This window comes from Nelumbo nucifera, chromosome 7 (assembly GCF_055504915.1).
Source record: "Nelumbo nucifera cultivar China Antique chromosome 7, China Antique-T2T, whole genome shotgun sequence".
Classification (NCBI taxonomy): domain Eukaryota; kingdom Viridiplantae; phylum Streptophyta; class Magnoliopsida; order Proteales; family Nelumbonaceae; genus Nelumbo; species Nelumbo nucifera.
Genome location: NC_142655.1, coordinates 6,439,823 through 6,453,679, shown reverse-complemented (window position 1 = coordinate 6,453,679; position 13,857 = coordinate 6,439,823). Strand labels below are relative to the sequence as shown.

Below are 13,857 nucleotides of genomic sequence, written 5' to 3'. Positions count from 1 at the left end.
ATGAAAAAAAAAAAAAACTTTCTGCTCTTCAAGGAATAGAATTATCACAATCCCACCCCTCTCACATTAGAACAGCCCACCTGATTCTGGATGAGATGATAGCAATGTAGCACAATTTGATAGTGAATTGCCCATATTACAACATTCTTTTCCACCACCTTGCATCGTTCTCCAAAGGCAAAATTTGTTCTGTTTTTACTCAATAATACAAGACACTTCAACAAAGTCTTCTGAATTTCAGAGTTCAGACACCATGCCACTTGGTTACCATTTCAAGCATTCACCGATGGTGCTATACATGGAATTCCACCTGTAGTCTTGGATGCAAGTAACATAATTTCTAAACATCACACCATCTTCCCAAAATCTCATTTTAGACCCCTCCCTAACCATAAATTTGGTAAACCCCACAAAAGACTAGGAAAAAAATGATCCCCTTCCATTGATCCACCCCATAAGACACTGATACCTTCCCATCCCATATTTACACAGTATAATTCTTGAGATAAATATCTGCATTTCAAACCTGCTAGCTTCCTATCAATTCTATCCAGAATAGCTTCCAATGTAGTAATTGCTTTTATAAATATTATTCTTTAACATGTATTTATTTGGTTTTCATTTCCCCAACCAAACCCAGCAAAAACCCCAGATCAACCATCATATCCTTCAGCACAAATCTGACTTAACGGCCAGAGGGTTATTTGTCGCAAAGTAAAAGTTAAGGGGGCTTTTGTCACAAATGAAAGTTCAGGGGGATAAATGTCACTGATCCCATAGTACAGGGGATCTTTGCAATTTGCCCTTCATTTATTTTTTTTCTATTTATTTACTTATTTATTTATTTTAATAAGTAGGGTGAGATTCAAGTTTCAAAATGGATTTCAACAGTCGTCTGGACTTTGATGGAAGTAGTCAAGGTAACCCAGACCCATCTGGTATAGGAGGGATGTTGAGAGATAAAGACAGTAACATTCTAGCCTTGTTCTCTGGCCCAGTAGGAATAGGAGACTCTGATAGGGCTAAACTACGAGCGGCTATACAAGGTATGCAGATTGCAAGCCAACTTGGTGTGGAGAATCTAATAATTGAAGGAGACTCTAGAGTCGTTGTGGGATGCTTGACAGATCCGGGTTCAGTCATATGGTGCAACAGAGACCTAAAGAAAGCTAATTGGTTAACAAGGAACATGAATGTTAGCTCACACTGGGTGAGCAGATGGGCAAATGCATTTAACTGGTTATCTTGCCAAGCAAGGGGAAAATAGAGAACATCTGTACTGGGCCTGGTTTGCAAAGTTGTTTCTTTCTAGTGTTTTGATGTAATTTTCACTCTTTAAAGAGAGGTTGTGCCTTGCGCCTCTCTTTAGGATGCTTGTAAGAGCCTCCATCTTTTGCTGATAAAATTATCTTTCAATTATCAAAAAAAAAAAGTAAAAACAGAAGGATCAAATGTATTACTCAAAAATATTAAAAAGAATAAGTGGCATAGTGATAAAGAAGATTTTGTATATTATGCACGAAACAACAAAAAAATGGAATTGATGAGAATCTATATTTCCCTTTGAAATTGCTTCCAAAAACGGAAGCCATTTTCACATGAGAGATGGAGTATTCTCTGTACAAACTCCAGTTAGATAACCAAAGAGTAAAAAAAACTAACCTGAGACTAATTGTACACCTATAAACCATAAATGACATAAAAGAAGGCTGAACATACAACTTCGCTTATAAAGTTTAAACCCTATAAATGTAAAGTTACCTGAGATCAATGAGTATCCAAGAGAATACATGCATCTGCTGCAATCATGTACCGAGGTTCTGTTTTGTGGCTTCCATTTTTAACAATAGGTCTTTAATATCTGATTCCATCCTCATCTTCATGTTGAAATATTCACGGTGTGCCTTTTCTAAAGCCTGAAGTTCTTCAAGCTTTTGTCTGTGTCTTTCCTTAGCTTCAACCAAACGTAATTTTGCAACTCGGCATGCATACTCTTCTTCAATTTTCTCATTCTTAGCAATTGCAATGCGTTTCAGACCTTCGGCTTCTCTTCTTGCATCATCAGCACGTGATTGGAACATTTTAGCTTCTGCCTGTTTGATTCTAACAATGCTCTCCAATTCATCTACAACTGGTGTTTTTTCACTGCTCTTCTTCAACTCTGAACCTCCAGTTCGCATACCCCCTCGATCCCAACCCAAGCTTGGACTTGGAGTAACACTACCTGTGTTTTCATTGTGAGGAACAGCATTATCTGTTGAAACAGGTGTCAGCCATGTTGTTTCTTGGCTGAGCCCAACAACCCCATTGCTCCCTTCTAGATTCTTGTAGGATGGTTCCTTCACAGTAACTGTTGAAGTACTGCCAGGCTTGGAATCTCCTGCAATCGCAAAAAGTAAAAGGATAAGTTAATAGCATCATAATGGTTTAACTGTTTAAGTTCCACAACTGGGTAGATCAACAATGCAGATTATCGAACATAGACCATGTTTAAAATGTCCATATATTTCCTAATAATTCCACACACATTTCCATTTCCATGGGTGCACACAAATGTTTATTGAAATCTACATATTCTCCAAAGAAAACTATAGTGCTATGTGGAGTAGAAGAGATGGTATTATAACGTAAGTAGGCAACAACATTGTAGTTATGTAGAGAAGCAGTAATCTTGCCCACCTAGTGGACATGATTACCACTTTGAGTCAGCATGAAATTCTTTCTAGACATGAAGATAAATCTTAGCTTTTGTTTGTGAAATAGATTATTTGCTGAACTCAATCTATTTAAGAAGATACACCTATGCTTCTTTTATCATTTCATAAAATACCATCTTACATTTTTGCATATTTTACAACATTTCCACCATGCCTATAACTTTTACAATATTCCGACATTTTCAACATGTTTTTAATTTCCTTTTCCCAAGATCCTTGCAAACATAGGGAATTGAATATTGCATTATTGCTGATCATCTAACTGTCTGTCATGACCTAAACTTTGGAGATTTGTAATATAATGTATTTTGTCAGTTATTTAGTTCCATATCAGATATGACAGGTTCCAAATAGATACCGCAATCAATATTTTTACCAAAGGTTCCAGATCCATATTCATTGTGCCAAACTAAATATCCATTATTCAAGTTAGCTGACCCCATATAGTTGGGATAAGGCATGGATGATGATGAAGTTAGCACTGCTCAGAACCCTGAACTGCAGGATTCACAGTATTCTATGGAACCACTTTGATGAAATAGGTCGCAATTTCATACTTCCTTTCCGGTTTTTTCCTATGAAAAATATAAGTCCAATCCCGTATACTGTAAAATTGCTAGAAAGTAAACAAGTAAACATTGTAGTGATTGAAGCACCACTAGAAACAGCCTTCAAAACAAAATAAGGGCTCCATAAATTACCCATCACATACAATCTTCAGATCAAATCATGATAGGAACAGTTTGTAAAGAAAATGAACAGGATGCAAGCAAACTGGCCCACCATGGAGTTTGAGCTAGAGTTTAATACCATAATTAGGCTGTTATTGGTCTAGGGTAGGTATTGGGCTTAAAGTTTATCCAAACGTCAGCAAAAGCTTATCTCAGGCCTGACCTACATACCCCCTCCCCCCAAGGGTAAAAAAAAGCATGGATAAAGTCACATATTAGAACAAGCACACGATGACCTAAGAAATGAGGAGTCTAAAGTACAACACCAGAAATACACAAGGAATTATGAGATTAGTAATTAACGATTCATCTACAGAACTTCAGAAACCCAAAAACTTAACAGAGTGAAGAAAGGATAGGCATAAGCCAATAACAGCAGTTTAGTCTACTAATATTCCTGATAATAACATGTGAGATTCATACAGTGAAAGACTCATAGCAGCAAACTGGCCTAGGCATAAGTTTAGATATTGGTTAGTCAAAAATAGAAATTTGCAACTATAGTTTATTTTGATCTGTTATTGATTAAGAAACAGAAATGTGAGACTAGGAAACACCCATGGAAACAAAACACAGTGAATAACCAACATGCAAGAAAGGTCTTGCTCCAAAAAAAAAATCAAACAACAACAACAACAAACCAATGAAATTCTTGGTAAAAACAAAACTATAGAACTTTTGTTTGGAAACCGGTAAAGTATAAATTTCATTGATCATTCCAAGAAAAACACACAAGGAAATAAAACTACAGAAATTACCAGTAAGGAACGCCATTATATGATTATAGGCCTCAGGAAGATTGGACTTATTATCTAATCTTGCCATCATCTGATCAGCAATATCATGGAGTTGTTTTCCTCTCGTGTCATTGCTGGCAGAAAAAATCCTCTTCACATATTCAAGCTCCTTGGAAAGAGTTTCAGCTTTCCAATCCTTCGCACATGTTTTGAAAACTTCCTTTACAAAGCCAAACATTTCAGAAGGATGATCACAGGCAAGACAGTGGAACTGCATCTCTGTTGCCCCTTGAGTCCCAGTTGCACTCCGTCCATTTCTAATATAAGATTCCCGCAATCCGCAATCAGTATGGCACCAATGAAGGCAGACATCACATCCAACCCAACTACAAGTATTAGATGCCATGTCAAACTTTGAACATACAAGGCACATGCAAGCACTGCAGAAGCCATTCTTTTGTATGCAAACCTTGCAATCACATTCATCCACAGGAATCACACTCTTGCACCCAAGATTTCTACACCTCAAGTTCAGAAATATTTCGGCTAATTCTAAAGATGGAACATTTCTAGCTCGCCTAAGGAAATCCTGAAGACCAGTCTTAAGAGCCACCAAAATTTCCAGCTGAACTCGATGGGACTTCAAAAGTGTCTCTAGTGTAAGGTCAGACCTGCTCTGCAGCACCTCCTGAAATGTACATAGCTGTCCATGCTTCTCTTCATTCACTATCATCTCATAAGCATACTCTCTTAAGCATGCCACAGATGTCATCTCATGGATTCTCTTGGCCATTATTTGTATTGGTTCTGAAACTACCATGGTGATTATCTTCTCAGGAAAATCAGTTCCACCTGCCACCAGCTGTTCTATCTCTCTCTGGCTGCTACTACAAAAAAGACTACCACCACTTTTCTCTCTTATTATCCGCTTCTTATCGTTAGCATATTCTGACCTAGTTTCATGAGATCCAACACTATTTGTAGGGGACCTGATTTTTTCAGGTTGCCTTGGCTGTGTTCCTGATAACTGTCTCAGAAGGCTTGGCTGCCCATCAAGACCAATTGGCAATCCAGATCTTCCTTCAGCAACTTTAAGATGTTGTCCTTGCATTGCTTGACAATGTAAAATACCTTGTGATGACTGGGATGCATGCATTGATCCATTTCCATTCATTAATATTCTCTGATACAAGGGAACCCCCTTGCGCTTAGGGTCATTTGAAGGCTGTCCTTGCCAGGTGCCATGGGAAACTTGATCAACTCCCTGAAATATAGGATGACTGCCAACAGATTGTTCATAATTGTCAAATGAATTCTGGGTGAGAGAACAGCTAGGGTTGTGAACAAAAGGCTGGGAACCTGAAAATGAAATTGAGGCAGTGAATCCATCTGAGCCTGTACGGAAGGTGTTAGTGGTATGAAAGGACTGAAAACTTCTTGCACGACTAGGGGAACTAGGGGCTGGATTTGGATCATGAGAAACATGTGGAAGTGAGACATTCGGCAAGCCAAGAGACAGCTCAAGTGGCTCCATTTTCAGCTTCTCATCTTTATGCTTACCGGAATTATTTGTCTTATCTGATCTTGTAGCAGATGGGCTGAAGAACAACTCAAAGCCCCTAGAGCTAGGTCCTTCCATAGCATCTTCTCTGCTGGTCAGTAAATCTCTTTCCATCCACTCCATGGAGCTAGCATCATTGGAGGGAGAAAAGGCCAGACTTTTGCCTTTGTCCTTGGCATTTTGATTTAGCTTGTCTGTTATAAGGGACAGAGTTACTTTAGGCACTTCAGTCTCATCTTCAACTCCCTTATCTGAATTGGGTGAATTCAGGTCCTTTGCCTCCACTTCTAGATCTATACTTCTGTCTAGTTTCTGTTCTTCTCTCAAAAGTAATGACTTCTCGGTTGTCGCATCCTCAATTTCTTCCTTCTTACCCTCATCTTCTGGCTTAAGGTTACAGGGGAAAATTTCTTGGTCCTCCCTACCACTTTCTTCCTTTTCTCCACCTCCATCATCTACTTCTGTTTCTGTTTCTGCTTCTTTTTCTGTTACTCCTTCCTCCTTTCTTCTAGCCAATCCATCAACAGGATCATCCGGTAAAACCGGAAATTCATCATTTTCTTTTATTGTATCTGTCACAGTCTCTGATACTTCATTTTCCAGTTTTCCATCATAATTTCCACTTTTCTTGGTGAGCCCTATCTTCTCCTCTTGGGCTGATTTCACTTCTTCCTCCGAGTTCGTCTCTGATTTAGTCTGCTGCTCAGTCTCTAGCTCCTTATGATCTTCCACGTTCACCTCAGCCGGAGGCTCAGGTTGAGAAGGTTCACGTTCATGAGTGGGTTTGGGTTCATGAACCGTTTCAGGTTCCAGTTCCCCTTCTTCCATTTCACTGTTATTACCACTCTCTCCCTGCACTTCTTCGCTCTTCTTAACCTCAACGCTCTTTGACTGCTCTCCACCAGAGTCCTTTGACAAAGGAGGAGACTTGACAACATCTTTCGACCCCTGCGGAGATCTCACATTACCTCTATCTTCAGAAGCTACTCGACTCCCTCTGCTTGAATCGGAAACAAACCTACTATCTTCATCAACATCTTTGCTTCCACCGAATCTCCGCCACAAGGAAACACTATCCTCTCGCCGTGACCGATCCCTCTCCGATCTAAACCCCTTGGGGAACTCCCGCCTAGATCCAGAGAAGCTCTCGGATCGATGCATACGCTCTCCTCCATACGAGTTCCTAGGAGAAGAAATTGAAACCCCCCTGTCGCTGCAATCCCGGTAGCGATCAAAGCTCTTTCTACGATCGAAGCCATCAGAGTCATGGTCCAATCGCTTCCGCAAGGATCTGGAACTCTCCCGATCATCGTCTATCAATCGATCGTGCCCAGACGAAGATGATAACCCCTTCCGCCCGCCACTCTCAGCTTTCGAATAAAACCGCCGATGCGAAGACGAGCGGTCTGCATCCTGATCCCTTCTTCCCCAATCTTTACAAACTCCCTTCTCCCCAACCGAATCAAGATCATCACTGTAAGATCTCAACCTCTTCATACTTAATTTACAGAACAAAATAAAACAAAAACAAAACAGAATTAACAATACGGGAAACTAGAACTCAACTTCGAAACCCTAGTTCCCGAAACCCTAAATTCCAAAAACCCTAACTTCCCATTGATACAATAACTGAAACAATAATAAACTACCGAACCAGGTAGAAACAAAGCGAAAAAAGTTACCAGTCATACATATACAATCTCCTGCCGGAGGCCACCGAGAATTCGTCGCGAAAGACGGCCGTGGAACGTTTAACGGCGGATGTTTTCCGGCGAGTGAATGATAAGTGGCGAGAATTATCCATACAAGAAATGGGAAAAAAAAAAGAAAAAAAATGCAGAGACGAAGGAAAGGTTTTATTAATGGTTTTCGAAGTAAAAAGGAACTATTTCAGTCAACCGAGTTAATTGAAGATGACGTTAGATAGACAAAAGTCATAAAGGGGACCAAACCAACTGTGGGTGTGTGGGGTCGCTGAAGGATTCTGGTATACGCAGCGTGCGTGATACGCATACTGAAGGCTGTAGCCGAAAGGGTGCGTAGTGCGCTCGGTGCTTTAGTAGCCGTTGACATGGTTTCGGGATTAGCGGAACAAGTTTGCTTTTGGAGGAGGGAAAGAGAGAGAGAGGGTTTGACTATTTTGACAGACTTTTGACGCCTCGATGTTATCGAAGTCGAAGGCACCTTTGCTTTTTTGACTCCCTGCACTGAACTGCAAATCTGAAATTGGTTTTGTCTTTTTCTGCTGGACGACTCTCCGTCGCGTCCGGATTACCTGCCAACAAACTACGTTCCAACCCTCTACAAACAAAATCTCACACCGCACATCTGATATATGGAGGATCCCAAGGATTACACTTTTATGGTGCATATTTTGTTAGAAGGTTGGAACATATTTTGTTGGCAGAAGATCTCAACTCCTCTCTGTCTCCCATGCTTTTGCCACTTGCCGTCTATCTTTCTTTCTTTGTCTGAATAATCACAGCCACTGATTTCTTCAGGCCCCATTTTGGATGAATTTTGCAGGGCCCACAGTTTGTAGCCTTTGAAAGACGCGGTGGAGATCACATCTCCGCCCCACAACGCTCCATTAAAGTCAAACCCAAATTCATTAGATATGATCCAAATTGGATATACTAGTAGATCCAATTTGAATATAATATGTTTACCAATGACCTCATTGAGTTGGTCTCAGCACTAGAGGTGCAACTCGGGTAGGTTCAAATTGGGATTTTGTTAAAATTCAAAAGGGGTTTGCTCGAAAGCCTGGATCCAAAACAATGTAAAATCTTCAAACCGGGTGCCCGACTTGCACCCCTACTTCAGCATCCCTTGCTTTAAGGCTGTGTTTGGTTTGAATAAAAAAAAAAGATAAGGAAAGGAAGGAATCCCCACCAAACAACTTATGGGCCAATCTTGCAAAAATTGCAAGTTTCCATGGTATGGTCAGTGATTCATGTGCATCCTTCACTATCTCTACATCTTATCCCCTTCTTTTATTATTTTTTTTGAGGGGCTATAGGACCGCGGAAGGGGAAGGGGGCCCATCCCCCATCCCCTAAACCCCCAACCCTGGTGGCAACAGGATTTGATCCCAAATATCCACTACAATGAAACTGAGATCCTACCAATTGGGCCAACAACCAATTGGTCACCTTGCTCCTATTGGGGGCAAAGCCACATTAAATATGAAGCAAAAACAATCTATGGCTAGGCTAGTGTTGCATAGTCTCCCCCACTAAGAAGTGCTTGCGTTGGAAGCACGTTGGGTTTGACATTTATGTTTCTTCTTGTCCACTCAACATAAATGAACAACCAACGTCTGTGCCAAATGCCATTTTCATATAAAAATATTATCAAATAATAGAGATGATCTTCTAAACCTTTTCTATAGGTTTATTTCTTCATCTTATTAAAGTTGGACTCTTGAACATGCATCAGATTCTAATTTCCATGTCTGTGCCCATGTACCAATCCAAGTGATAAAATATATGTTTTCACATAAGATTTTATTTATTCTCAAACAACAATTGGATGCCATTGGGTATGGAGTGGCATTCTCAAAATAAGGACTTTTATAATGAAAGGGACAATATGTAGTGGGAGAAGGTGAAGATTTCTACTTTTGACTTGACAGTATGATGTAAAGCCTCTTCTCTATTCCTGCCTCAACATTGGTAAAGTTGGGTCAAATTGTAAAGGTGAAGATGAAGATAATCAATGTGGTATGGAATACGAGCAAAATAAGAACCAGCTTCACTTAAAAAGCAGTAGGTCATGTCTATTACTAATATCGAGCAAAGGCTGGTTTTGCATTAGAGGTCCCTTTCCAATGATAGGTATTCAATCAAATTAGCAAAATGATTGGAAGTGGAGGTTACTACAAAGTAAATATGCATAGAAAAAGGGTGTAGAGATTACAATGCGCAGAATGATTGGTAGTTTTCCTCTGGTTGATGGCCAATAGCAGCCTCACAACAAGGCACCTCTTAAAGGTTTAAAGTATTGACATGTATTGGCTCGTATCTCAGCTGATATGTATCGTATAGGAAGTACCCCGGCCGATATGCCCTTACAGAGGGTGTATCGAGGTTTTGACTAGTTCAAGGGGTGAATGAGCCTTAAATTGGCCTCCCTAAATCAATTTAAAAAATATATATATAAAAAAAGGACCAATATAGCCTGATACACTCCTACCGACATATCAGGCATATGGATATTTAGAACCTTGCTTAAATCATCAATGATGAACCTGGACCCACTTCCCAAATATGCTTGTGTGAGACAAAGGACTTGAATCATGTGATTAACCATGTACTCTGTAGCGTAATAATGTTTTAAAAGCCAGACTAGAGATTGACCCGATTTCTATTCAGAGAACAGGTCAAACATCTAGCCTTTAGATGGGAATATTGGTAATTGTGGCATTTAGATGGGAATATTGGGTCAAGTTAACATCATATCACCATCATTCACGTTTATGTTTTTGTAGAATGACAAATGAAAGAGAGATGAAAAAGAATATTCTCTCTTTCTCTCATTCAAGGGCTGTTTAGTACTGTGGCAGTTGATTTTAATTAGGGATAAGTGGACTGCAATCCACCTTAGAAATCTGAATTGCAGCTCCCTCCTAGTCTACTAGTAGCCCCCTATAAATCGCATCCTGCCCATAAATTTGGCATCAATCCATGGGCAGGATTTAATCCACCCCTAGAAATCTTAGCTCCACCCTAGGGGTAGATAGAATTATAAAAACCCCTTTTAATTTATGCTTTGTACTTTTTTTATCTTGAGAAACAAGAAAGTGGTAGATAACATTTATTCAGTGTTGTTTGAGTTAGATATCATTAGGCGCCACATAAGCTCAACAATAAATAAACACGGTTGAGTGTTGGGGGAAGCATTAAAAATGATGTTTTCTCCAACAGTTGGCTCTCACATAAACTGATAAAACGCTTATTTAATAAGCAGTGTTACCAAATAATGGTGTTTCGCTCAATGCCTACATGGTGATAACCTGACACCGTTTTTCAAATAAACAACCATAAAACCAAACACAATTCAAGTTGCCAATGCTGGTGGGTGTGGGCAACCTTTTTTTTTGTTTCTACCAATTGTTCTAATTATTATTTAAAAACATAGATTACAAAATTAAAAAAATAATATAAATTGTTGAACTGTGAAACAAGTTGAAGGATTCATTCATTTAACTAAGTTGATAGTTTGTTGACCAAGTAAATAGTTTTGTTTTTGGCTTCTAGATACATGCATTATATAATAATTATATTATATAGGAAAAATTATAAAGAACTACCCTTTACTTTGGGACAATGACACTTAGGGCACAAATATGCACTTGCTATACAACTTGGACTTGAGTGTTGAAATCTAAAAGCACTAAGCAGCTATTGCCTATCTGTGGCAAGTGAGAGTTCAAGCCCTTAAGGCCATGTTTGGTTCAATTCTCATTCTTTTTCATTCTTACCTAAGATGAAATTCTAAAATGGACAAGAATGGGTAAAAATAGGCAGGATGAGAAAATATTGCTATAAACCAAACACTTTTTCCCTAAAAATGAATTCTTTTCATGCTAACAATTGTCCTATGTTGCTCATTTTCATTCTTCAAAAAAAAAAAATCATGCAAGTATTCACAAACCGCCATCCTAGGTGTCCAATAGTCAATGTTTACTACTTGGCATAGATGTTTTGTAAAAGTACTTTCGTAAAAGTGCTTTTATAAAAGTATTTTCCTAAAAGTGCTTTTGCAAAAATGTTTTCATAAAAGTACTTTCGTAAAAGTGCTTTAGTAAAGTACTTTTATAAAAGTGTTTTTATAAAAATATTTTCGTAAAAGTGCTTTTGTATAAATAATTTCATAAAAGTACTTCCAAAAAAGTGCTTTTATATAAAAGTACTTTTATAAAAGTGCTTTCATAAAAGTGGGTTCATAGAAGTGCTTTCATATAAAAGTACTTTTATAAAAATATTTTTGTAAAAGTGCTTTCACAAAAGTAAACATTTATGACAACATTTTTGTAGACAGAGTTTCCTCGAATGAAATGAGTAAGATGGGGCATGATTATTTTTCATGCTGCAAGCTACTTATACTCAGTTTGAAAAGATTACAAATGTAAATTTGTTCAGTGCAAATACATATAAAATAATATAAAATATAAGGTTTTGCATTCTATATATTTGCATTTGTACTCCTTCAAAACTGAGCCTTAGTGTTTTGTGCTATGAAGCTGATTTTTTATTCTAAAAATGATGTGGCCTTTGGCAAGAATTTTGTAACCAAACACTAATGTTATTCATTCTTGCCCATTTTTATTTAGAATGAACAAGAATTAAGAGAATGAGGCATAGAACAGTCAACCAAACATGGCTTAAGTGTCACACTACCCCCCAAAACCCAGCCCATTATCACCCAGATTGACTCCATAGTCCATACTACAATATCCATCATCATCTTCTTCTTCTTTTTCCAACCCTCACCTTCAAAACCCCCCCATGACCAAAATCATCTTCTTCTATCCATTCTTCTATAATTATCCATTATCTAAGACATGACACTTGACACAACCACCTTGAATTTCATTCATCAGATATTTTCTTCTGTTTTTCATGCATGGCAACCCTGTCAATTGCCCATTCTTTCCACACCTAAGCCTAAGAACATCCTAGATCCTCTTTGTAGACCCACTTCAAGATTGTGATGTGAACCGATCGATTGGGTCTTCAGATCAAAAGCCAAAGCAGAAGGGGCTGTTTTAGAGAGGCTAGAGCGTTGGCTAAAAGCATAACTTGAGTGTGTTGAGTCCAAAAAGCAGAAGGGGGATTGGAAGGACGTGATGTTGATGAGCTTCTCTTCCATTCGTTGTTTACGTTTACTTTATCAGAGAAGATTGTTTGTGCATACCGTGCTCAAACAACCCCGCTAAGCAACATGCTCAAATGATTATCCCCCCAACAACAGTTTGAACTAAATTCCCACACCCAAAAATCTGAATTATTTATTGCTGTATCCGAAAAACAACGTGAATTCGTTGATGAAAAAGAAACGTGTATCTCTGCGGATGACAAAATGATCTGTAACTATCAATCGGTTGGGTGTTTGGTCTAGTGGTATGATTCTTGCTTTGGGTGCAAGAGGTTGCGAGTTCGATTCTCGCAACACCCCTTAATATCAATTATATTTATTATTTTAAGGGAAAATTCTCGATTAGTATCTTGTACTTTTGGTCTACTGTCACTTTGCATCCTGATAATTCAGTATCTAAACTTTTAAAATGTGCCAATCCAGTATCTGCCGTTAAGGTTCAAAATTTCGATTCGCTTTTGTGTATCAGCATAGGCGTATTGAAACATAAATACACATGGAAAATCTTTTATTTTTTAGTTTTTTTTCAAAAATTTTTGGGGAGTTATAAACATGTTTTTTATTAAAAAAGAGTGAGATCCTGAAACACCTGAAAACAGACATTTTGGGACCCAAAAGATACATTACGATACAATACGTCCCGTATCGAAATTTTGAACTTTGCCTGACATTTACAATTCTGTTAATCAGTCATTAAGTGGCATTTGAAAAGACACAAATGCCCTTTAAGTGTCATCTAATTCTCTTAATCAACCATCCAAAATCCAAACATTGATAAAAAATGAACAGTCCCAAGTCCTTGCCTCTTCTACTCTAGAAAGTTGGGGCCATGACTTAGTGGACATTGTAGTAACCCCAACTTTCCTGAATAGAAGAGGCAAGGATTTGACACTGTTCATTTTTTATCAATGTTTGGATGGTTGATAAAGAGATTTGATGATACTTGAGGGCATTTGTGTCTTTTCAAGTGCCACTTAACGGTTGATTAACAGACCGTTTAATGGCTGGTACTGAATTGGCACGTTTTGAAAGTTTAGGTACTGAATTGTCGTGTTTAAGTTCGGGGACCAAAATGGCAACAAGCCCAAAGTACAAGGTACTAATCGAAAATTTCCCCTTATTTTAATGGAATAGCTTTTACCATGCTTAAGAATATGTTAGTAGATGTAAATATGTAAATGGATTTTTGCCCTGGAGCAATGGTAATGTGGGTGCAAATGGACAATACT

The 13,857-nt window shown here is 38.4% G+C and overlaps 1 protein-coding gene and 1 non-coding gene across 5 annotated transcripts; one reads left to right on the top strand and one right to left on the bottom strand.

Moving 5' to 3' along the window:
* Positions 1 to 1,531: 1,531 nt before the first annotated feature.
* On the bottom strand, positions 1,532 to 7,632 carry LOC104597383 (protein OBERON 4-like). Of its 4 annotated transcripts, none has more exons than XM_010258861.3 (3): positions 7,429 to 7,632; positions 4,207 to 7,244; positions 1,532 to 2,380 (listed from the first exon to the last, which is right to left on the bottom strand). In XM_010258861.3, the coding sequence occupies exons 1-3, from the start codon at positions 7,548 to 7,550 to the stop codon at positions 1,806 to 1,808; spliced, it is 3,735 nt and encodes a 1,244-aa protein (XP_010257163.1). In that variant the 5' UTR covers positions 7,551 to 7,632; the 3' UTR covers positions 1,532 to 1,805. The 4 variants fall into 4 exon arrangements, with proteins under 4 accessions (XP_010257163.1, XP_010257164.1, XP_088748278.1 ...); XM_010258862.3 differs by having other exon boundaries at positions 4,207 to 7,220; XM_088892152.1 differs by having other exon boundaries at positions 4,207 to 7,220; positions 7,438 to 7,632.
* Positions 7,633 to 12,856: 5,224 nt separating this feature from the next.
* Positions 12,857 to 12,928, top strand: TRNAP-UGG (transfer RNA proline (anticodon UGG)). The gene has a single exon. It is a non-coding gene; the product is annotated as a tRNA-Pro (tRNA).
* The last annotated feature ends 929 nt before the right edge of the window (positions 12,929 to 13,857 follow it).

Bases quoted from the DNA above. Each gene is read 5' to 3' on its own strand.
- LOC104597383 (XM_010258861.3), bottom strand. From the start codon at position 7,550: ATGGATAATTCTCGCCACTTATCATTCACTCGCCGGAAAACATCCGCC. The intron at 7,245-7,428 runs GTAACTTTTTTC...CTGTAAATTAAG, and splicing joins AGATTGTATATGTATGACTG to TATGAAGAGGTTGAGATCTT. The intron at 2,381-4,206 runs GTAATTTCTGTA...TTGCGATTGCAG, and splicing joins TATAATGGCGTTCCTTACTG to GAGATTCCAAGCCTGGCAGT.